General features: G+C 36.4%; 1 protein-coding gene across 1 annotated transcript; it reads right to left on the bottom strand.

The window, feature by feature from the left end:
- Positions 1-1808: 1808 nt before the first annotated feature.
- On the bottom strand, positions 1809-22451 carry LOC132543629 (calcium-transporting ATPase type 2C member 1-like). The gene is made up of 23 exons (XM_060207146.1): positions 22266-22451; positions 21871-21960; positions 21286-21321; positions 20989-21050; positions 20345-20453; positions 19690-19845; positions 19492-19560; positions 17531-17673; positions 16933-17057; positions 15621-15718; positions 14953-15138; positions 14543-14647; positions 12940-13096; positions 12022-12192; positions 10874-11022; positions 10273-10364; positions 9344-9385; positions 8660-8728; positions 7883-7999; positions 7375-7522; positions 5896-5991; positions 2320-2461; positions 1809-1958 (listed from the first exon to the last, which is right to left on the bottom strand). Exons 1-23 carry the CDS (start codon positions 22449-22451, stop codon positions 1825-1827), a joined length of 2682 nt encoding a protein of 893 aa, XP_060063129.1. The 3' UTR covers positions 1809-1824.
- Between the last annotated feature and the right edge of the window lie 2925 nt (positions 22452-25376).

Below are 25376 nucleotides of genomic sequence, written 5' to 3'. Positions count from 1 at the left end.
ACATATCTTTAACTATCCATGGGCCGTAAGGCAACTCTCGTCTGACACCACATATCTTTAACTATCCACAAGTCGTAAGGCAACTCTCGTCTGACACCACACATCTTTAACTATCCACAAGTCGTAAGGAATGATTCTATTATGATAAATACACTGGTAATGATATTTACATCAGATATATCATGGCTATAAAGTAGCAACATGATTTAAAACAAAAACAAAAAAAACCTAGTACAGTAAAGCTAGAATGGCTATGTAGTCATTGTATTTGGTATTGATAGTAAAAAAAGACTTGCTTGCCAGATATAATATTAAGTTCTATTTTCAGGACACCCAAAACATTGACTTCATGTATTTGCTTATAGTAACAATTTCTATCAAAAACTTTCCACAAAAACATGTAGTCGCACTAACATGTCACAGGTGTCACAATACAGATGTTTACAGTCTAAAACATGTGTCACAGGTTTCATATGGGAACAAGGTGTCCATGGTCACATTACAGATGACCCCAATTACATCACATATGTCCTTAGATACAACACAGGTGTCCACATTCACATCGCAGGTGTCCTCAGTCACATCAAAAGTGTCCCTAGTCACATCACAAGTGTCCCTTGTCACATCACAGTTGTACCCTAGTTGAATCATAAATGTCCTAAATCATAGCATAAGTGTTCTTAGTCACATTACACGTGTCCAAAGTCACATTACAGGTGTCCTTAGTCACATCGCAGGTGTCCTCAGTCACACTGCAGGTGTCCTCAGTCACATCACAGGTGTCCACAGTCACAACACAGGTGTCCCTAGTCACATCAAAGGTGTCCACAGTCACATCACAGGTGTCCACAGTCACATCTCAGGTGTCCACAGTCACATCGCAGGTGTCCACAGTCACATCACAGGTGTCCACAGTCACATCACAGGTTGCTACAGTCACATCACAGGTGTCCACAGTCACATCACAGGTTGCTACAGTCACATCACAGGTGTCCACAGTCACATCACAGGTGTTCACAGTCACATTTCAGGTGCACCTCAGTTGCATCATAAGTGTCCTCTGTCAAGTCACAGTACAGGTGTCCACAGACAAAATTACAGTCCTCAGTCATGTCACATCTTCAGTCACATAATTCATTACTACATTGACAAGCATCTTGGAGACAAGTCTAAAAATATGGAAACAGTCCTCACTTGTCACATCAGCGGACAGATTTAGTCAAAGTCCTTTGAAAGGTGTCATCTATTACAAAAAACTATAGTATGACACATGTCTTAAGCCTCGGATAAGTATCCTCAGTCAAATAAAATAAGTCTATTGTGAGGTGTCATCTATTATACATAACATCTGACATCTGTCACACTAATGAGCAACACTTGACAAGAGATACAACAAATATAAAACACTAGTACTTCAACCTAAGAATGATATCACAATTGTTTTATAAAACATTGTTTAGTGATCACAGGTATTACATTTATAATCATACAAGTACCACACTTCCTGGTGTGGTTTACATATGTTAATGTGTGACCAGGTGTGACACATGGTACAGTCACACATCCAGGTAAAGTGTACATGTGTCACACTTCCAGGTAAAGTGTACAGGTGTCACACTTCCAGGTAAAGTGTACAGGTGTCACACTTTCAGATGTGACACATGGTAGAGTCACACATTCAGGTTAAGTGTACAGGTGTCACACTTCCAGGTAAAGTGTAAAGGAGTGACATACACTAGTATCAACACAGACATATAAGTATCACTATATTTTCAACATAAAAAGACAGGTAACACATTAAGGGTCTCTACACTAGCTATGGTGTCACACCATGTGGTCAGGGTAATACATGCTTGAGGCCTGTAGTTTCTTCCTCCGTTCTGTTACTCGGTATATTGCTTTTTTAATTTCATTTGCTATAAATACACTAGAGGTCAGGAATATTAGAAACACAAAATCTGCAAAAAAGGGAAAGGTTTCCATGAATATGTACCTAAACATCAAATAGTAATCAACATAAAGTCATACAGATACAGTTATACAAATTAATGATTTAAAAGCATTTTCACTTCTAACTACTTCAATCAAAACATTTTAGCTTATCAACAGTTTCATTTTTCATGAATGCAGTAGAATATTACTCCTTACACTTAAGGATGATAGCTTTCATTCATTCATGACTGATAGAATGAATTTGAAATCATTGTAAACTGAAGAAAATCTACAAAAAATAAGATTAAAACACTGTTCCTAGCACTGATGTGTCTTAAGTACTGTATATCTTTAGTAAAGCCAGCAGGTTGATCATATATTGTGTACCTTGAAAGTAAAGAGCCTCAGTCTGGAACACAGCTTGTAGTGGAGGGAAGTAGATGACAAGGAGCTGACCAATGATGGAACCAATCACAGCTGCCAGAAATACTTTATTGGAGAAAATTCCAATTTGAAATATTGACTTCTCCTTGAAGGAAAAAAATAATAATGCATTTCAAAATGTATAAAGAGAGATGAATTTTAACCTACAAGGAATATGTTGAGCATTGTCATCTGATATAGTGTTAACAGCATCCCTAACTTCTAACCCTACTTTTAGTCTAGAGATGACGGTATCATGTCTAACCTTGCCTGAAGTCTAGAGATGATGGTATCATGTCTAACCTTGCCTGAAGTCTAGAGATGACGGTATCAAGCCTAACCTTGCCTGAAGTCTAGAGATGACAGTATCATGTCTAACCTTGCCTGAAGTCTAGAGATGACAGTATCATGTCTAACCTTGCCTGAAGTCTAGAGATGACGGTATCAAGCCTAACCTTGCCTGAAGTCTAGAGATGACAGTATCCTGTCTAACCTAGTCTGAAGTCTAGAGATGACAGTATCATGTCTAACCCAGTCTGAAGTCTAGAGATAACAGTATCATGTCTAACCTTGCCTCTAGAGATGAAAGTATCATGTCTAACCTTGCCTGAAGTCTAGAGATGACAGTATCATGTCTAACCTTGTCTGAAGTCTAGAGATGACAGTATCATGTCTAACCTTGTCTGAAGTCTAGAGATGACGGTATCATGTCTAACCTTACCTGAAGTCTAGAGATGACAGTATCATGTCTAACCTTGCCTGAAGTCTACAGATGACAGTATCATGTCTAACCTTGCCTGAAGTCTAGAGATGACAGTATCATGTCTAACCTTGCCTCTAGAGATGAAAGTATCATGTCTAACCTTGCCTGAAGTCTAGAGATGACAGTATCAAGCCTAACCTTGCCTGAAGTCTAGAGATGACAGTATCATGTCTAACCTAGTCTGAAGTCTAGAGATGACAGTATCATGTCTAACCTTGCCTCTAGAGATGAAAGTATCATGTCTAACCTTGCCTGAAGTCTAGAGATGACAGTATCATGGCTTACCTTGCCTGAAGTCTAGAAATGACAATATTATGTCTATTCTTGCCTGAAGTCTAGAGATGATGGTACCATGTCTAACCTTGCCTGAAGTCTAGAGGTGACAGTATCATGGCTTACCTTGCCTGAAGTCTAGAAATGACAATATTATGTCTATTCTTGCCTGAAGTCTAGAGATGATGGTACCATGTCTAACCTTGCCTGAAGTCTAGAGGTGACAGTATCATGGCTTACCTTGCCTGAAGTCTAGAAATGACAATATTATGTCTATTCTTGCCTGAAGTCTAGAGATGATGGTACCATGTCTAACCTTGCCTGAAGTCTAGAGATGACAGTATCAAGCCTAACCTTGCCTGAAGTCTAGAGATGACAGTATCATGTCTAACCTAGTCTGAAGTCTAGAGATGACAGTATCATGTCTAACCTTGCCTCTAGAGATGAAAGTATCATGTCTAACCTTGCCTGAAGTCTAGAGATGACAGTATCATGGCTTACCTTGCCTGAAGTCTAGAAATGACAATATTATGTCTATTCTTGCCTGAAGTCTAGAGATGATGGTACCATGTCTAACCTTGCCTGAAGTCTAGAGGTGACAGTATCATGGCTTACCTTGCCTGAAGTCTAGAAATGACAATATTATGTCTATTCTTGCCTGAAGTCTAGAGATGATGGTACCATGTCTAACCTTGCCTGAAGTCTAGAGGTGACAGTATCATGGCTTACCTTGCCTTAAGTCTAGAAATGACAATATTATGTCTATTCTTGCCTGAAGTCTAGAGATGATGGTACCATGTCTAACCTTGCCTGAAGTCTAGAGATGACAGTATCATGGCTTACCTTGCCTGAAGTCTAGAAATGACAATATTATGTCTATTCTTGCCTGAAGTCTAGAGATGATGGTACCATGTCTAACCTTGCCTGAAGTCTAGAGATGACAGTATTATGTCTAACCTTGCCTGAAGTCTAGAGATGACAGTATCATGTCTAACCTGGTCTGAACTCTGGAGATGACAGTATCTGTCTAACCTTGTCTGAAGTCTAGAGATGACAGTATCATGTCTAACCTTGCCTGAAGTCTACAGATGACAGTATCATATCTAACCTTACCTGAAGTCTAGAAATGACAGTATCATGTCTAACCTTGCCTGAAGTCTAGATATGACAGTACCATGTCTAACCTTGCCTGAAGTCTAGAGATGACAGTATCACGTCTAACCTTGCCTGAAGTCTAGAGATGACAGTATCATGTCTAACCTTGCCTGAAGTCTAGATATGACAGTACCATGTCTAACCTTGCCTGAAGTCTAGAGATGACAGTATCACGTCTAACCTTGCCTGAAGTCTAGAGATGACAGTGTCATGTCTGACCTTGCCTGAAGTCTAGAGATGACAGTATCATGTCTAACCATGCCTGAAATCTAGAGATGACAGAATCATGTCTGACCTTGCCTGAAGTCTACAGATGACAGTATCACGTCTAACCTTGCCTGAAGTCTACAGATGACAGTATCACGTCTAACCTTGCCTGAAGTCTAGATATGACAGTACCATGTCTAACCTGGTCTGAACTCTGGAGATGACAGTATCATGTCTAACATTGGCTGAAGTCTAGAGATGATGGTATCATGTCTAACTTTGCCTGAAGTCTAGAGGTGACAGTATTATGTCTAACCTTGCCTGAAGTCTAGAGATGACAGTATCATGTCTAACCTGGTCTGAACTCTGGAGATGACAGTATCTGTCTAACCTTGTCTGAAGTCTAGAGATGACAGTATCATGTCTAACCTTGCCTGAAGTCTACAGATGACAGTATCATATCTAACCTTACCTGAAGTCTAGAAATGACAGTATCATGTCTAACCTTGCCTGAAGTCTAGATATGACAGTACCATGTCTAACATTGCCTGAAGTCTAGAGATGACAGTATCACGTCTAACCTTGCCTGAAGTCTAGAGATGACAGTATCATGTCTAACCTTGTCTGAAGTCTAGAGATGACAGTACCATGTCTAACCTTGCCTGAAGTCTAGAGATGACAGTATCATGTCTAACCTTGCCTGAAGTCTAGAGATGACAGTATCATGTCTAACCTTGTCTGAAGTCTAGAGATGACAGTATCATGTCTAACCTTGCCTGAAGTCTAGAGATGACAGTATCATGTCTAACCTTGGCTGAAGTCTAGAGATGACAGTATCATGTCTAACCTTGCCTGAAGTCTAGAGATGACAGTATCTGTCTAACCTTGTCTGAACTCTGGAGATGACAGTATCATGTCTAACCTTGGCTGAAGTCTAGAGATGATGGTATCATGTCTAACCTTGCCTGAAGTCTAGAGATGACAGTATCATGTCTAACCTTACCTGAAGTCTAGAGATGACAGTATCATGTCTAACCTTACCAGAGTATTCCCTGTAAGCTCACCAGGGGTTTAGAGGAACAGGTATTCCCTTTTTATCTTACCTGAGATGTAAAACTTCAAAGATTCCTTATCAATCTTACCTGAGATCTACAGCTGAGAGCATTAAACATGTCAAAGAACACAAAACAGGTGAAGGTCATTGTGGTATCCCTTGGTGTGATCTTGTTGTCACTCATCTGGAACATAGCAATATTTTTCAAGTTAAATATGGTACTTGTTTTGTAACATTTTGTAAGATAAGACAGAGTAAAACCAAATAAAAACATCTGATGGTAGATATATATTCATTTAAACATTCCCAGTCAGGAGGGATGAGAAAGTATAGTATACACACGAGTGTGAAAAGCATACTATCAATATTCATAGGTATAGCTTCATACAGCATAAGGAAAACAGTGTGTGAGGTATGATCAGGTAAAAGTGAGTAGAATATGTTAAAGGTATGTGTAGGAGAGAATAGTGGCTGTGTTAAAGGTATGTGTAGAAGTGAATAGTGACAGTGCTAAAGGTATGTGTAGATGTGAATAGTGACTGTGTTAAAAGTATGTGTAGATGTGAATAGTGGCTGTGTTAAAGGTATGTGTAGATGTGAATAGTGGCTGTGTTAAAAGTATGTGTAGAAGTGAATAGTGGCTGTGTTAAAGGTATGTGTAGAAGTGAATAGTGACTTTAATAAAGGTATGTGTAGAAGTGAATAGTGACTGTGTTAAAGATATGTGTAGAAGTGAATAGTGACTGTGTTAAAGGTATGTGTAGAAGTGAATAGTGACTGTGTTAAAGGTATGTGTAGAAGTGAATAGTGACTGTGTTAAAGGTATGTGTAGAAGTGAATAGTGACTGTGTTAAAGGTATGTGTAGAAGTGAATAGTGACTGTGTTAAAGGTATGTGTAGAAGTGAATAGTGACTGTGTTAAAGGTATGTGTAGAAGTGAATAGTGACTGTGTTAAAGGTATGTGTAGAAGTGAATAGTGACTGTGTTAAAGGTATGTGTAGAAGTGAATAGTGACTGTGTTAAAGGTATGTGTAGAAGTGAATAGTGACTGTGTTAAAGGTATGTGTAGAAGTGAATAGTGACTGTGTTAAAGGTATGTGTAGAAGTGAATAGTGACTTTAATAAAGGTATGTGTAGAAGTGAATAGTGACTGTGTTAAAGATATGTGTAGAAGTGAATAGTGACTGTGTTAAAGGTATGTGTAGAAGTGAATAGTGACTGTGTTAAAGGTATGTGTAGAAGTGAATAGTGACTGTGTTAAAGGTATGTGTAGAAGTGAATAGTGACTGTGTTAAAGGTATGTGTAGAAGTGAATAGTGACTGTGTTAAAGGTATGTGTAGAAGTGAATAGTGACTGTGTTAAAGGTATGTGTAGAAGTGAATAGTGACTGTGTTAAAGGTATGTGTAGAAGTGAATAGTGACTGTGTTAAAGGTATGTGTAGAAGTGAATAGTGACTGTGTTAAAGGTATGTGTAGAAGTGAATAGTGACAGTGTTGAAGGTAAGTGTAGGAGTGAATAGTGACAGTGTTAACGGTATGCATAGGAGTAAACAATAGAGACTCACCTCTCTCCAGAACACCCATAGTGTCCCCAGGACGATGATAGTAGCTGACATGAGGACACTACATATGAGACTTCTAGTGATGATGGGGTCCTTGACTTTACGAGGGGGTTGTCGTATCACATCATGGTCCACTGACTCCACACCCAAACTTAAAGACATCAGAATTTTACCTCACTTTTCACCTCAGGACAGAATATAGATGTATTGACCATGAATAAGTAAAGAATATTCTAATAACTGATTTTCTTACAGACACAAACCAGTATATGTATTTCACTAATTTGACAAAATGCGATCATTTGACATCTGACAGGAAAGGACACTTATATCAACAAGGGCCTTATTTACTGTCAGATATGATTTACTCACTCTACAAAATGGACTTTTACAGCAAATACTACTCCAAAAACTACATTGAACATAATTCCATTGGAAAATATATCCTTTTCTACTCTGCCACAGAAATTCATATTTTCTTGTTAAATCTTCACAAAATATAAATTTAAACCTCTGTGCTGGAGGGCCATCCATAATTATGTTGATCCACAGAATCTGCATGGCATTCAGTGGGTTGGGTAGCTGCATCAAGGTAGACAATGCTATCAGAGATAGGGCTGCTATACTCCTGTTTAACAGATGTCAGGTAAATATATATAAACTGTATTTATTTTACAACAATTGTGAAATACATAATTCAACATATATCAAGCATTCTTGTTGGAGGAAATAGGAGTAACCAGGGAAAAACCATGTGTACTGGCAGGTGATCCCCCTCACCCCATACTTTTTCAGGTTAGTTCTGAGATATTCCACCTGGCCATCCTAAAATTCAGGTATGGTATGTGTGTTCAGACAGGGACCGGGCAGCTGTAGTTAGGCATAAAGCTATTTTTTTTCAGAATATTTACTGATAGGTTTATATTGAAATTAAGGCTAATGATAACTTGTTTTATGTAGATAGTGCAACAGCATGGTAAACAGCAAGGTGAAGAAGTTGAGATACAGAAAAACTATTAGGTAATCTTTGTATGTATACAATTACGGCAATTATGTGTCCCTGGTTCTGTTTGGATACTAAACACACAATCTGAACAAATCACTGAAGCAGCAAATGGATATCAAATATTAAAAAAAAACAAAAGGTATTTGTATAAACAGTTAATAAAGTGAGAAATGTTCACTGGACATACACTATCACAAAAATGGTAGACATTCATCATCAGAAAGACAGGGAAAATACTTAATGCTGTATATAAAAAAAGGATAAGAAGTTCAGTCTACTCACGTGCTAAGCTGAAACCTGACAAAATTTCTAATGTTGTAGAATATTGCTTTTCCTTCTTCAATGGCAGATCTGTAAAAATGAACACATTTTCAACGAATGATATAAACAGTATTAGAAGTAGCAATCTTATTTTAGCAAGTTATCATTCATGAATCAGCTTTACATTAAAATATAATATATATTGTGTGTGTGTATGTGTGTGTGCGTGTGTGCGTGCGTGTGTGTGTGTGTGTGCTTGTGTGTGCGTGTTCATGTACGTGTGTGTGTGTGAGTGTGTGCATGTGTGTGTGTGTGCGTGCGTGTGCGTGCGTGTGTGTGCGTGTTCATGTACGTGTGTGTGTGCGTGTTCATGTACGCGTGTTCATGTACATGTGCGTGTGTGTGTGTGTGAGCGTGTGCATGTACGTGTTCGTGTGTGTGTGTGTGTGTGTGCGTGTGTGTGTGTGTGTGTGTGTGTGTGTGCGTGTGTGTGTGTGTGTGTGTGTGTGTGTGAGTGTGTGTGTGTGTGTGTGTGTGTGTGTGCGAGTCAATAATGTATATTGGAAATGCGTGGCGGACAATTGCAAGTCATATGCAACATCTACATGTGTGTGTGTGTGTGTGTTCAGTGTGTACAACTATGCTATTGAACAATAAAAGTGGTTTTGTTTTTCCTTATTGGGTAGAGAAACTCATTGTATTCACAATGTGAAAAAGTCATCATCCACCATGTATATTGGAAATGAGCTAATTATTGGCCAGGACAATTGCAAGTCATATAACAACATCTACATGTATTATACATCTTTATCACTTCTTCAACAAATCCATCTACAACTATGCTATTGAACAATGTTATCAAAACTAGTTTTGTTTTTCAACATGTCCTAAAGACTAAATGCAACTTAACAATGTGACAAAAAGTCATACCCACAACATGTCCTAAAGACTGTAGGACCTGGACATGGAACATTGTTATCAAAGCTAGTCATACACACAACATGTCCTAAAGACTGTAGGACCTGGACATGGAACAATGTCATCAAAACTAGTCATACCAACAACATGTCCTAAAGACTGTAGGACCTGGACATGGAACAATGTTATCAACACTAGTCATACCCACAACATGTCCTAAAGACTGTAGGACCTGGACATGGAACAATGTTATCAACACTAGTCATACCCACAACATGTCCTCAAGACTGTAGGACCTGGACATGGAACAATGTTATCAAAACTAGTCATACCAACAACATGTCCTAAAGACTGTAGGACCTGGACATGGAACAATGTTATCAAAACTAGTCATACCCACAACATGTCCTAAAGACTGTAGGACCTGGACATGGAACAATGTTATCAAAACTAGTCATACCAACAACATGTCCTCAAGACTGTAGGACCTGGACATGGAACAATGTTATCAAAACTAGTCATACCAACAACATGTCCTAAAGACTGTAGGACCTGGACATGGAACAATGTTATCAACACTAGTCATACCCACAACATGTCCTCAAGACTGTAGGACCTGGACATGGAACAATGTTATCAACACTAGTCATACCCACAACATGTCCTCAAGACTGTAGGACCTGGACATGGAACAATGTTATCAAAACTAGTCATACCAACAACATGTCCTCAAGACTGTAGGACCTGGACATGGAACAATGTTATCAACACTAGTCATACCCACAACATGTCCTAAAGACTGTAGGACCTGGACATGGAACAATGTTATCAACACTAGTCATACCCACAACATGTCCTCAAGACTGTAGGACCTGGACATGGAACAATGTTATCAAAACTAGTCATACCAACAACATGTCCTAAAGACTGTAGGACCTGGACATGGAACAATGTTATCAAAACTAGTCATACCCACAACATGTCCTAAAGACCGTAGGACCTGGACATGGAACAATGTTATCAAAGCTAGGAATATTTGATGGAAATGTATACTCATAGAAAATGAAACAAGGATTCACATTTGCACTATAAGCTGGCTTCCTGCTATTGTGGCTGGAATAAAACTTGTTCGGAGAAAATTGTAGATAACAATGCAAGTAAGTGAGCCAGACTCTTGAACAAAGACCTTCAGATATATTACAATAGCAAGGAAATTTCAATTCAATTACATTTTTCCACTTTATTTCTATGGGTAAGCAGTGTACAGCAGAGTGGGGGTTTGTTGGGAGTGTCTGAAAGCTGAGAAATTTGTGTTACCTTTACAATTTTGACTTTGTGTCTTGGCGTTGTTCTATAAAACACTGTTGTGTTGTTCATGATGTTTTTAAGTGATTCTGTGTCCATACTATCTACCTGGTCACCAGACAAAGTTCTGTTTCCCATGGCGTACAATCCCAGTCGTGCACCTATAAACACAATTAGATAACTCAACAACACTGTTACCTACAGCATACAATCCCAGTCGTGCACCTATAAACACAAACAGATAACTCAACACTGTTACCTACAGCATACAATCCCAGTCGTGCAGGTAAAAGTGTTCAATTTCAAAACTAACATTGCCTGCCAAATTCTGATGGCTTAAAAAAATCTGTTTTATAATAAATTGCACATATGTATAAAATTAAGACACTTGTCCCACATTTTCCAAATTCACAAATTGTCCCACATTTTCCAAATTCACAAGCCTCTAATTATCTGACATGTTGCAAACAAATTAGGCAAAGAGAGCACAGGAGATTAGAGAGATCAGACACTTTCTGGTAATATTCATTAAAGGTCATTGGCAACAATATTTTGCAGATCTGTCTATATTGACGTAGATATCATCTGGGTAGTACCCTGAATCAATTTTCACCTCTCGATACAGTCGTCACAGAGTGAATTTGGCTACAGGTGAGTTTAAGTACCTATCAATGCTTCAGCTATTTCTGGTAGCTTTTTGGAATCTTCGGTCCACATAACCTGTGACGTCAATTTGCCAGGTGGTAGTGACTGATGTTAAGTGGAAGTCTCATATAATATGTTCTTATTTCAGCAGTGATGGTACGATGTGTTGTGTAGGGGTATTATAAAACCAGACTAAGTGAAAAATCATAGATGTTTAAATGAACTGTTTTATTATTATCATTTAATTTAATTTTTAAAGCTTTTTCACATAAATTTAACAGTATACATTAATTCATTCACCAATCCATCATCATCACCATCATCATATATACTCTTCTAAATTCACATTTATGTATTTCATTATTATGGTACATTATATAAAGCTTATTTATTACAGGGATGTATAATATGTTTACATCCCTGATCATTGCATGCAATTAAAAGTATTAATAGACACGAAAGCACCATGGAATGAGTCTCATATTTACAGTTAGTTAGCTGTGAAGTAACCATACCTATTGCCTTGGCAGTTTCTTCTGCATCTCCAGTCACCATCTTTATGGATACTCCTCCACTGATGAGTGTGGAGATAGATTCCCTGACTCCAGGACGAGGTGGGTCAATAATCCCCACCATACCCACAAACACCAGACTATGAGGGTCAGGACCGTATGCCATCGCCAGTACTGTAACACAAGAACACAGCATGATCAGAGTGGTCTACAGGTAACCATGACAATCAGGGTGGCCTACAGGTAACCATGACAATCAGGGTGGCCTACAGGTAACCATGACAATCAGAGTGGTCTACAGGTAACCATGACAATCAGAGTGGGCAACAGGTAACCATGACAATCAGAGTGGTCAACAGGTAACCATGACAATCAGAGTGGCCTACAAGTAACCATGACAATCAGAGTGGTCAACAGGTAACCATGACAATCATGGTGGCCTACAGGTAACCATGACAATCAGAGTGGGCAACAGGTAACCATGACAATCAGAGTGGTCAACAGGTAACCATGACAATCAGAGTGGCCTACAGGTAACCATGACAATCAGAGTGGTCAACAGGTAACCATGACAATAAGAACAGTCTACAGGTAACCATGACAATCATGGTGGTCTACAGGTAACCATGACAATCAGAGTGGTCAACAGGTAACCATGACAATCATGGTGGCCTACAGGTAACCATGACAATCATGGTGGCCTACAGGTAACCATGACAATCAGAGTGGTCAACAGGTAACCATGACAATAAGAACAGTCTACAGGTAACCATGACAATCATGGTGGTCTACAGGTAACCATGACAATCAGAGTGGTCAACAGGTAACCATGACAATCATGGTGGCCTACAGGTAACCATGACAATCAGAGTGGCCTACAGGTAACCACGCAATCCTGCACTGCCCAATATATTGACTCACCACGCAATCCTGCACTGCCCATCCTAGTTGCCTGCTCTATATATCCCATCTTTTGTTTATCAGAAATGGGAAGACAGGAGCCCTCACTGTTGTATCTCACACAGTTACTCAGCACTTTCTCGATAGCTCCCTTCACAAAGTAAATTATCTCCTTACTCTGAAAAATACATTGTGTATGGTAAATTAAGAATCAGTCAAGTTCCCCTGTAAGAATACAATATCCTTAGCTTATATGACTAATACATACTTAGTAAAACAATTCAATACATTAAGTCTTATCATGAATGTTTTACAGATTTCTAATATATGAGCTGCTAAAACAGAACCAGTGGAACATATTAATTAAATTGTCAAGAACCACATATATCATTTTGAACAAGCGTAAGGACTCGTAAGTTCTAATCAGACGATACGTCATATCACACACAAAAACAGACATCAAGCAATGTGTAATCAGTGAGAAATCAAACCAAAACTAAAAGGTGTGTGTCAGTTTAGTAATTCAGCACGGTGATAAAACACTCTTTGTTAATGTGACATGAATTTCCACTACATGTGTCCAGTTTCCTAAGCTCTCTAACATCTTGCTTCAGGAGTGACACACTGCCATGTGAAGAAAACAAAAGTTTCTAGCATGATGTAAAATTAAAGTAAAACTTTTATCAAAAACACAATTAACAACATTGACTTTCATTAAAGTCTATAATTAAAAAATATAAAATCGGATGATCATAAATATGTCATACCATCGGGGATCAACGTGATTTTAAAAATACTTTGATGGAGTGATGCAATATATGCTATCAGGACATACACACAGGCAACATACATCTGTCTGATAACTACACTTACTTGAACTTCCTGTAGAGCACAAACAATATATTTATATCTAAACTGTATTTTTCATTAAAGATTCACATATTTTAACTCATATTTTAACTAATACACAATACTGTTATGAAACGTTTGTGAAACATGTTTGCTACTATGGAAGTAAAACACAAAGTCATATTTTACAAGAAAAGTCAGCCAGACATATCTGATAAAAACTGTAATTGAAGTCTGTCAGAAATTCACAATGTTTCATTTTATTTTTATTGTAAATCTACATCAACATTTAAATCAAAAAGTATCTGAAACATCAGCATCCTTAAACAATGCTTCATTATAGATGACCTAAGGATACAGCTTTATCAGAGTATAAAAAGCCTAATGTATGGAGAGACCAACAGGGTGTAAACTAAGAAACCAAACCATCTCATAGTAGAAATATAAAATTATCCCCTACTTATATGATGACTGAAATGTTTATCTAACTTAGCCTGTAAGTCAGGAAGTGCACTGCAGAATAGGACTTCAATTGACAATTGGAATGCCAAAATTAGCTCTTCTTTCTGTTTAGTCAAGTGCAACATGTAAAATATTTTTGCAATGACAATCAGTTGTTAATGTCATAGATATTACAAGAGTCCCACAGGGCTTGTATCACTTACCTGATAAATTAATTTTCCATACCGTAAACATCAATCTTAATATCAGTCATTTTCTGCAGTATGATGGATATAAATATTTTTCATTTAAAGGGGAGACAACTGTTACTTACATTTCCATACTGAGGTGTACACTTCACAGTCATACACTTGGTTTCAGAGTCGAAGGGCTTCTCCTCCAGACGTGTATACAGGTCGCGGATGTTATGAATGTTCATCTGAAAAGTGATAAGTATATATGAATACCTCACTTCAACTTTCCCTAATGTTAAATCAGGTTTGATTTCACTGTATTTGAAGTTAATAAAGATAAAACAAAATGAAATACTCAGCAAACACAGTGAATCAAAATCTTGTTATCATCCCTGTATTGGTAACAATGTATAGATATGCATGAAACTTAATACTCCTGAACTTGCCCCAACCCAGGACATCTGTGAAAAATTAGCCCTGCGAAATTCAAATGGAGGATATTTTAAAATCTTATTTATTCATAAAAACACTTTTTCTGTCAAGTTTTTACCTTCCATGCACATGCTATAAGAGCACCTTCAGTTGGCTGTCCGTGTAATCCATCAGCACATATGTCAGCATCATTACAGATGCAGCCGACCTCTATGACCTTTACCAGAGAGGGATGAGAGTTATCTCTTACTTCCTGTCTCTGACATGTCACCTCTCCTGAAGCATTGTAGCCTACACCTGTCACCTATACACAGAGACAATCAGGAAATTTAGCATCAGGGACATAATCCTTTATCAAAGCAGCTATGTTAGAAGAACTGATATCAACAGTGCGATATCAAAGCATACAAATAATTAATACCTAGTCTCCCAGAGTTTAGTCAAGAAAAATGTTCATATCATTGCAGAGATTTCTTCATGCCTGTCTTAATGAATATCTGATTCCATTTCCAGTAAAATTAAAATGTCAAATTAATACTGTCCCTTAGAGATCAAATTTCATAAACTTTCCATATGAAATCATATTTATACAATATTTCTGTACTGAAGAAACTATTGTATTTATCTTGCAATATGCCCAGGCAGCCTACACATTCCACAGAACAGCAACATATATGGTTGGGTCTATTACCAGGCATGGTCATATTGCTGCTAACAGTATATCTTATTTTTTTTTTTTGAGAATCCAGGGCCAGGGAAGAATTTAGCCTGAAGTAGTATACATACCTCCGCTATCAGCCCATCTGATGAGTATATTTGAGTCACTGTCATTTCATTCTTGGTTAATGTGCCAGTCTTGTCAGAACAAACAACACTTGTACATCCTGTGATAGACACAAGATAGGTCAAAAAAATTATTTCATCCACATAAGGAGCCAAGTAATATACATGGATACAATTTTTGTATAAACATATGGCCTTCAACTACAATTTTTCAGCTAAGAACTATTCGTCTAAAGTGAATATTCCTTCATTTCAGAATGTTAAGGTAAAATCAGGCCCACAAACCTCCTTAAGCCTTAAGCCTTAAAATAAAAATAAGTAACCATCCTTGCAGCAAGTTTCTAGCTAAATGTCATTGAAACCTTTCAACATATTTACTGTGACCTAGAAATTGAGTTATTCACTAAACCCTACAGACGATAACCTAGGTATGCTACTAACTTTATTACACGATACAATGCCTCATTGTTATGAAAATAAATAGTTTTCTAAATTTACAGCATTCCTACATGCTTCTGGCACAATATCATGACCCTAGACCTCTCGTTTATTTAGACGAAATAATTTTGATATTTCAAAACATTTAAATGTTACTTTGAAAATCATTTTAAGCCATTCATCCAAAAACCTTTGAGTTAATTCAAATATATGCTGTGAAAAAAGCTAAGAGGCCTAAAGGGCCTGTATCACTGTCTCATTACTGACTTAACCTCTGTGCACTAAAAAGCATGAATGAGTAAATGAGTAATTTATCAAGGTATATTATTCCCCCATATTTCACAGGTGCATTCCAGTTTTTGATAGGGAAAAGATTTTTTTTTTACCTAGGTTGGGAAAACACAGTAAACATGTCCTATGATGCTTTTCATAATTGGGTAGTGCCACCATTTTATGTATAGTAACATGTCTCAAATTGATAGCATCATGAATTTCGACATACATTTCATAGAACAATGATAATGGTGCAAGGAGTAGGTTTCACAACAACTTACCAATAGTTTTTTTCAAGTATACAAGAAAAATAAAACATAGTTCTGTTTCTGTGGAGGGAATATTTCAACTCTTGTTCTGACCAGCCAAACTCTACCACTTGTGTTGTGATATCCCTGTCCACTGAACAGACCCACATAAGAATATATTATCCTATGCTATTGATGAAGAGGGGACTTAGTTAATGAAATAGCTTATTTATGTGAATTTTAAAAATGACATCACACAATAAGAAGATCAGAAGAGTACCTGCCTTTCTGGCAGGTTTATTAAACTTTAAAATAGTTTTAGAAATTAGTCAACATTTGCTCCATTACTTTATTACCTAAAGTTTCTACGATTGGCAGTTTCTTCACAATGGCTTTTCTGTTGGCCATCCTCATCACACCCAATGCCAGTGTTACTGTCACTACAATAGGCAGGCCCTCTGGGATAGCAGCTACTGCCAGACTGAAAATGACAAACATCACACAACACTGATTATCTCATTTGAAAATCTTTTCTCATTTGTCATCTCTGACAATAATTTTCCAAAATCTGTCTAACACATCTTCTCTCTACTACAATGTAGATCAAACATCTATCATCTCATCTTTTTTCAAACCTATTATCTCAAACACCCTCTCATCTACTTTCTCACATATGCGTTCCTCTATCATCTCACACACAGATTTACCAGTCCTCAGCCATCTTACACTTTATCTCATCCATCGTCCTGCACATTCCCACTTTTTCTACCATCTTCTATGTTTTCTCATCTACCTTCTCAGACACTCTCTCATCTACCATCTTGAAGATACATATACTTTCATTTACATTTTCATTCATAACCTCTCATTTACCTTTTCATAATCCCTTTCATTTCCTTTCTCACAAATTTATTTTCCTTTCATTATGGTACTTCAAAGCCAGCCTGTACTCACCTGACCCCTATGGTAAACATGTCCAGTAGGCCCCGTCCCTGGATCCAGCCCAGAAACATGATGCCCCCTATTATACAGAAGGAGTAAAAAGACAGCTGTTTTCCTAGGATGTCCATACTCTTTTGTAGAGGTGTCTTGGGTGACTGTAACACAAAGAATTTTATAATTGGAGCAAGTATAACACATCACATCTACAAATATGTAACTCAGTACAGCATAAGATCTTTACTTAGTTTCTAATAATGCTATTAACATGGTAATTTAAAGCAAAATTGAAAGAGGAGTAGCTGAGGGCCAAAATATGAATTTCTGGATCTAGGGTTAGACAATTATATCTCTCTATTTAGTGGATCAGTCCCTTGTTAATAACGTATATCTATTTAGTGGATCAGTCCCTTGTTAATAATGTATATCTATTTAGTGGATCAGTCCCTAGTTAACTCTGTACATCTAATTAGTGGATCAGTCCCTAGTTAACTCTGTACATCTAATTAGTGGATCAGTCCCTAGTTAACTCTGTACATCTAATTAGTGGATCTGTCCCTGGTTAATCTTGTATATCTATTTAGTGGATCAGTCCCTGGTTAAGCCTGTATATCTATTTAGTGGATCAGTCCCTCGTTAATCCTGTATATCTATTTAGTGGATCAGTCCCTCGTTAATCCTGTATATCTATTTAGTGGATCAGTCCCTCGTTAATCCTGTATATCTATTTAGTGGATCAGTCCCTGGTTAAGCCTGTATATCTATTTAGTGGATCAGTCCCTCGTTAATCCTGTATATCTATTTAGTGGATCAGTCCCTGGTTAAGCCTGTATATCTATTTAGTGGATCAGTCCCTCGTTAATCTTGTATATCTATTTAGTGGATCAGTCCCTGGTTAAGCCTGTATATCTATTTAGTGGATCAGTCCCTGGTTAATCCTGTATATCTATTTAGTGGATCAGTCCCTTGTTAATCCTGTATATCTATTTAGTGGATCAGTCCCTTGTTAATCCTGTATATCTATTAAGTGGATCAGTCCCTGGTTAATCCTGTATATCTATTTAGTGGATCTGTCCCTTGTTAATCCTGTATATCTATTTAGTGGATCAGTCCCTGGTTAAGCCTGTATATCTATTTAGTGGATCAGTCCCTTGTTAATCCTGTATATCTATTTAGTGGATCAGTCCCTTGTTAATCCTGTATATCTATTTAGTGGATCAGTCCCTTGTTAATCCTGTATATCTATTAAGTGGATCAGTCCCTTGTTAATCTTATATCTAATCAGTGGATCAGTCCCTTGTTAATCCTGTATATCTATTTAGTGGATCAGTCCCTTGTTAATCCTGTATATCTATTAAGTGGATCAGTCCCTGGTTAATCCTGTATATCTACTTTGTGGATCTGTCCCTTGTTAACCCTGTATATCTATTAAGTGGATCAGTCCCTTGTTAATCCTGTATATCTATTTAGTGGATCAGTCCCTGGTTAATTCTGTATATCTATTTAGTGGATCAGTCCCTGGTTAAGCCTGTATATCTATTTAGTGGATCAGTCCCTTGTTAATCCTGTATATCTATTTAGTGGATCTGTCCCTGGTTAATCTTGTATATCTATTTAGTGGATCAGTCCCTGGTTAAGCCTGTATATCTATTTAGTGGATCAGTCCCTTGTTAATCCTGTATATCTATTAAGTGGATCAGTCCCTTGTTAATCCTGTATATCTATTTAGTGGATCAGTCCCTTGTTAATCTTATATCTAATCAGTGGATCAGTCCCTTGTTAATCCTGTATATCTATTTAGTGGATCAGTCCCTAGTTAACTCTGTACATCTAATTAGTGGATCAGTCCCTAGTTAACTCTGTACATCTAATTAGTGGATTAGTCCCTTGTTAATCCTGTTTATTTATTTTATGGATCAGTCTCTGATTAACCTTATATATCTATTCAGAGGATCACTAAATGAACAAAAGCATACCTCTTCTTCTTGCATCATCTTGAATATTTCTCCAAACTCAGAACTTTCACCAATTCCTATTACAAACCCCTGAAAAGTAATTCAACAACATTTCATTTACTTTCACTTTTTCATGGTTTATTAAGTAAAGAATCTGATAATTCCACATTGATCTGCTACTATAAAACATGCCGAGACTACTATCCTATCGAGTAATACCTTTCCTCGTCCACACCGAACTTGCGTCCCCATGTATGCGATGTTCTTTCTGTCATTGATGTCTATATGCTGTTGTTTTGGTAGAGCACTTGTCACCTTTGATCGAGGTATAATTTCTCCTGTAAAACTTGACTCATCTATTGCTAACTGATTTGACTGAAACAGAATAAGAAAATTATGTGACTGTTTTTAAACCTTTTCAATGTTAGGATTCAGGTGTTGTACTGGCATTCTGATATTAGAAGGGAAACAACTAATCTAAAGGGAGATAACTATCAGAATTATGATCAACTGATTTCGTCAATTTTGAAAAATAATTAATAATATGTCATGAAGATGTATGAAATTGAGAACATGATTTTTGTATCCAACAATTGGATCTTATACCCCTGACTCATAAAAAGTAAAAAGTGAGACCTGGAAAGTTTTATTGCTTAATTCCGTATAAACAAGATTAAATCATTTTTTCAAAGTGAGTGGCAACATTACAGCAATCCAAATATCTTTTGACTTCAAATTTACAAAATAGTGTAACTGTCCTCCATTATCATAACTAGAGTGGCTTGGTTCTTGATTATATGAACTATGACCTACCTTGGATGTCTACATGTCGGGGCAGTGTGACATTACTCAAGACAAGGACAGTATGACCTACCTCAAATAGCCTGATGTCAGCAGGAACTCGGTCACCCATTGCAAGGTAAACTACATCTCCAGGCACAAGATCTCGTGCTAGAAATGTCTCCAGCTTCCCTTCTCTCAGACTGGAAACACAATAACCTTATAATTCTCCAAATATTTAAAAATATATATATATCTTTTTTCCTCAGATTGACCTGAAGTCTTTTTTACAACATGTCAACTCTATATTACTTGTGTGTGGAGTGTGGCAGACTTAAAATTTACATTTCATCGAAATAACTTGGTTTTTCTCTCCCCAACCACCTAGAAACATAGGCATTATTATGGATTTTCGGGCTTTCATCATCAGTAAGAACACGCATTCTTACATTTTAGTCAAAAATGAGATTAATATACACTGTACATAAATATAGTTGGTCAAATTTGATAATAAATAACTGTCAGAAAGTTAATGGATATATCAAAACTAAATAGTTAATGAATTCAAATGTAGTTACTTTGATAAAGTGGATGAGACAATGAGAATCTTCAGCCATTCCAATACTTATACTTAAACTGAGCAACCAAACTTATATGCATTTTTGTGAATAATTGAACCCGCAATATTTTTGCAACTACCACCACTAAAACTGTAACATTATCAGCAGTGTATATTACCAGTGACACTTCGGAGGGACAAGTTTTGTCAGGGCTTCTAGTGACTTCTCAGATCTGTATTCCTAGACACACAAAACAAAGGATCATTGTAATATGACAAGATTTTGTTGAAGTTCATTATAAGGTCAGTTTAATTAGTGACTCTGGTATATAGGAAAATTGCTCATATATGTCTGCTATGCTATCAATAGATTCATATGGTAGGATATGTGTTTGCTGTTATTTCAGTATCCCTATCAAACTGTCTCAGATAAATGAAAATCAGAAATGGTAGAACAGATCATGGTTTATAATTACCTGAACAAATGCCACAGTCACCACTATAATGATGGCCTGGAAAGAAGTGAGACAACATCATAAAATCATAGCTATCAGACAAAGAAACTCAATAACCACACAAACGTCCCACAATCGATTAAATCCGGTGAATTCTTCTTAGAACTGCTGTGGATAATTGAGGTATACCGATTCCTCGCTAAATGAATGTAATATAACCATAAGGAGTGACCTGAAACATGCAAGCCACTTGTGGCATGAATAAATCGTGTATTGGATCGGAACTGGTCGTGTTGTGCTAACTCCTTATGGTTATATTCAATAACCAAAAAGTATACATCAGAGCCATTTGAGAATAGTGAGTCTAGAGAATTTTGCAAACATGAATTCATCAGAAAACTACTGTTTATCACAGCTCTGTCAGGTGTAGCATGTTAACATTAAAGTAATATTTTAGCAGTTTATTGCTCACATACATTATCCTATATTGACATATGCATTATTTCAATCTGTAAGTGTTATTACTGGTAATCACAAGCTGTTCTAATGTTAAGTCATAATCACAGATTTTTCTTTCAATGTAAATTTCTCAGACATGAGACTTACCACTGTTATGCTGATGGCATCATCAAACTGCTTCATAAATATACTGATAAACGCCGAGGCCAGGAGCAGCAGGATCAGTGGATCGTTAAACTATAGACAGAGTCAGTTAAATAGGTCAGAAGGACAAAACATTTATAAAAGTCTGATTCTAAACCTGAGTCTAACTGGAAGGTTCTTTGATAAAGTATTACTGCTTAATGTTTAATAGCATTACAACTGTGAACTAAGTAGTAATTTTTTTATGTTGTGTGATGGGATGGCCTCTAATTGGTGATTATAGTAATCTTTTATATCTTCCAGCTACATAGATGTTGTTTTTCTTTATTCAATTCAAATAAAATTTGATTCATCATATTTTACAAAAATAAGGACAGCTCACTAAACTTCAGGTTTACCTGTCCCAAATACTTTCTCCAAAGAGGTTCTTCTTTAGTAATTTCAAACTCATTGTAGCCATGCACAGCTCTACGTCGATTGGCTTCATCCGGATCCAGGCCCATGTCGGCATCTGTTCTTAAATGGCTCTCTGTCTCTGTCACCGACAGCTGACACGCTTCTTCGGAACATATTGTTGACATCATTCCAGACAAATACTTATTGGTTCTGTCCACTGTTTGTTTTGTGTTTGTAGAAAATGATATGTATCGGGCCTTTTCAATGATGAAAGACTGCTTACATTGTGATTACGGCTCTGCTGTACTCTCAATATAGGAACTGTAGAGTAAGAAAAACATAATGGTTATAATAATTTGATCAAGATTTGGTCACACTATGATATTCTGATAAGTAAATAAAACGATGATGATAACTGATAACTTCATACAGAAACCTGACTTTCCTCTATAGCTAACAACAGACTTTGGACATTTCTTCTATATTGTGAAAAAAATATTGACAAAAGATAAAAAATTTCTATCTTGGAACAATAACTGCATATCTTTCTATAAATACTCCTAACACTTTATATTCTACTCATTTTGATTATACCTGCTAATTTTGGTATGAAGGATAAGATTTAATCATTAAAATCTGAAAGAAAATTTATTAATTACTCAAAACAAATCTGTTAATCTTAATTTCATCAGTAAAGGTCATATTTCTTTTCACTGACAGGTCATAGAGTAAGTCAGCTCCATCTTATCCCCTGTTTTGATATTTATAACAAAAAATAGATATCTATTTTACATTAACCACGAAAGATTTTAGGTCAGAAAATATGTTTTTCCATTCAAGGTATCAATTCAGAAGAATCTAGAATCTACACCTTTTTCCAATTCTTAAGCAAAATATTAGAACTCTCTCCCCGAAGAAATAACATGTATAAAGTTTGAAGTTATGATTACAAAATATTAAAATATATAACAAAAGGTGATTTTATGTACTACTGATTATTTGTTTTATTAGAGAAGTATTTATTTCATAAAACCTATCGCTAAGCAATTCTTGTGCAATTCCCGATAATAAAATCAATCGTTTCAAATAATAAGATCAATTGTTTTGTTACTTTCTTTAAGTCCAATTTTACAAGGACCCCATTGGAAATATGCTCCATTGTGGCTTTATTGGATATCTGAGGTATAATAACTGAATAAATACTCTTGTTCTGTGCTCTTAGTTTTCATATTACTACTGTATGTTCTGCATTAATCGTAACATTCATTTTTATAATGAACATTTAAGTCTTGATCTCATTCACTATGATAATTAAGTAATTGAAATAATTTTAAATTCCATAATGCTATGTGATATTTTATTTTATTTGCTGTTCATTGATATAAAGCTGCGGAAATCCAGTTTAGATCCTTATCATACTAAACACAGTTAGAAAAGACTATAACAAAATAAACAGATGATCAAGTCAATGTAAATGGCTATTATCTCAAGCATTACCAAGTGTCTTATTCAATTTGACATCATATTGACAAATAATGACATTATGATGGATATCCCCAATTGATGAGAAAATACAAAAACAGGCAATAGCCTAAACACAGCAAATTTACTTTTTTTTAGATTTTATCACATTGTGCTTGCTGTTACAGCCTTAGGCAATGCATATTTCATCTTGGTATTATGATTTACGAGCGGGATAACTTATAGTGCAGGAGGCTTATCAGGTATTAGCTTTTGTTTGTTCACTATGCCATGAAGTTATCAAACCTCCCTCTCCTCTATTGATTGTTATCTTAATCTTATCTATAGCTACCTGAGCCCCATGCACTTATAGGCTGTAATAAATTATAAGTATCAAATTAGCAATGAACAGCCTGACCAGAGTAATTTTGTCAGTCAATGGGAATTGAAGCCCATGTTCAAAATAATACATATAATTAGTGTGATTAATCATAAAATATGTGTGTCAATTAAAATTAATCAGTTTTTCAATACCAGTGATAAAGAAAATATTTTTTGCATATTATGGGCTATGAGTGGTACGTGTCTAAAATACATGGCAATATTTCTCGTCACCATAGCCTGGGTTTCATTAAAATGTATCAAACGTTAATAGAAACTATTACTTCACAAAAGTAGGTATGCTCAATATGAAAAATATTCAGGTTTCAATATTAGTTAGTATACAATTACAAGGTTTGTTGAATCCAATTTCTCTTCTATACGTCCATGGCTACAAGGGTTGAAAGGAAGATTATTATGATTTACCTGGAATCAGAGAATGTACTGGAACTTCAAGCTCTAATGTATCAGCTCAACTGGGGATATGATCATCACCTACTGCCATGCATATCGGCTGTAGGTTATTCTTTAGCTTGACATCAAACTTTATCAATCACTGTTCAATGACTATGACAGTCCTAACTGATCGAATTCGAGCCAACTATAAAATAGCAAATGAGTGAGACTGATACGTACTCGGTATTGTCAGTTTGAGCTGAAGGGGACGAAAATGCAGTAAATCACCGGTTAGCTAGTCACCTTCACAAAATGTTTTAGAGATGGGCATGACAGCTTTTGACAACACATTTCAGCGGAAATGTAATCATTGTTGTAAAATACCTTTCTCTTCAAGCCAGAGTTACTTTCCGAACAAACGTTTACAAGATCCGAAGATTTTTTTCCAAAGGGAGTTAAGTCGCACTTACGTTTGAAAAAAAGACCCTATGCAGTTACCGAAAAAAATTAGTATTAAATGCCAATTCAAAACAAGCAAAAAATAAATATACTATTATCTAGAAGTCATTAAAAAGGATCCTAGTTAAATAAATAAATATGTATCAACTACAGTGATGATGAACACATACGGTGCGTTTAGAAAAAAAACCCTCTAGTTGGATGACTAGTGTTGTGGAACATTTAAAAAAAACTGTTTTATCAAATCAGAGACGAATATAACAAAAAGTGTGTTATATACGTCTCTGATGAAATAAATAACGATTGCTGTACCAACAAATTATAGAAAATCGTAATAGTGTTTTATATTTTGAATGTACAAATCACCGGAGTAAAATACTAGGTGTTAAATTTGCCGTTACACAAAAGGAAGCACG

This window comes from Ylistrum balloti, unplaced genomic scaffold (assembly GCF_031769215.1).
Source record: "Ylistrum balloti isolate Yb309-2 unplaced genomic scaffold, AGI_CSIRO_Ybal_v1 Utg369760, whole genome shotgun sequence".
NCBI classification, from domain to species: domain Eukaryota; kingdom Metazoa; phylum Mollusca; class Bivalvia; order Pectinida; family Pectinidae; genus Ylistrum; species Ylistrum balloti.
This window is presented reverse-complemented; position numbering and strand designations above follow the sequence as displayed.

What these genes read in the sequence shown, in the direction of transcription:
- LOC132543629 (XM_060207146.1), bottom strand. Translation starts at nt 22,451, where the DNA reads ATGATGTCAACAATATGTTCCGAAGAAGCGTGTCAGCTGTCGGTGACA. An exon ending in AGATGATGCAAGAAGAAGAG is followed by an intron (nt 17,674 to 19,491) that starts GTATGCTTTTGT and finishes TTTGTGTTACAG; the next exon opens with TCACCCAAGACACCTCTACA. An exon ending in GTCAGGTTTCAGCTTAGCAC is followed by an intron (nt 8,000 to 8,659) that starts GTGAGTAGACTG and finishes TCTGTTAAACAG; the next exon opens with GAGTATAGCAGCCCTATCTC.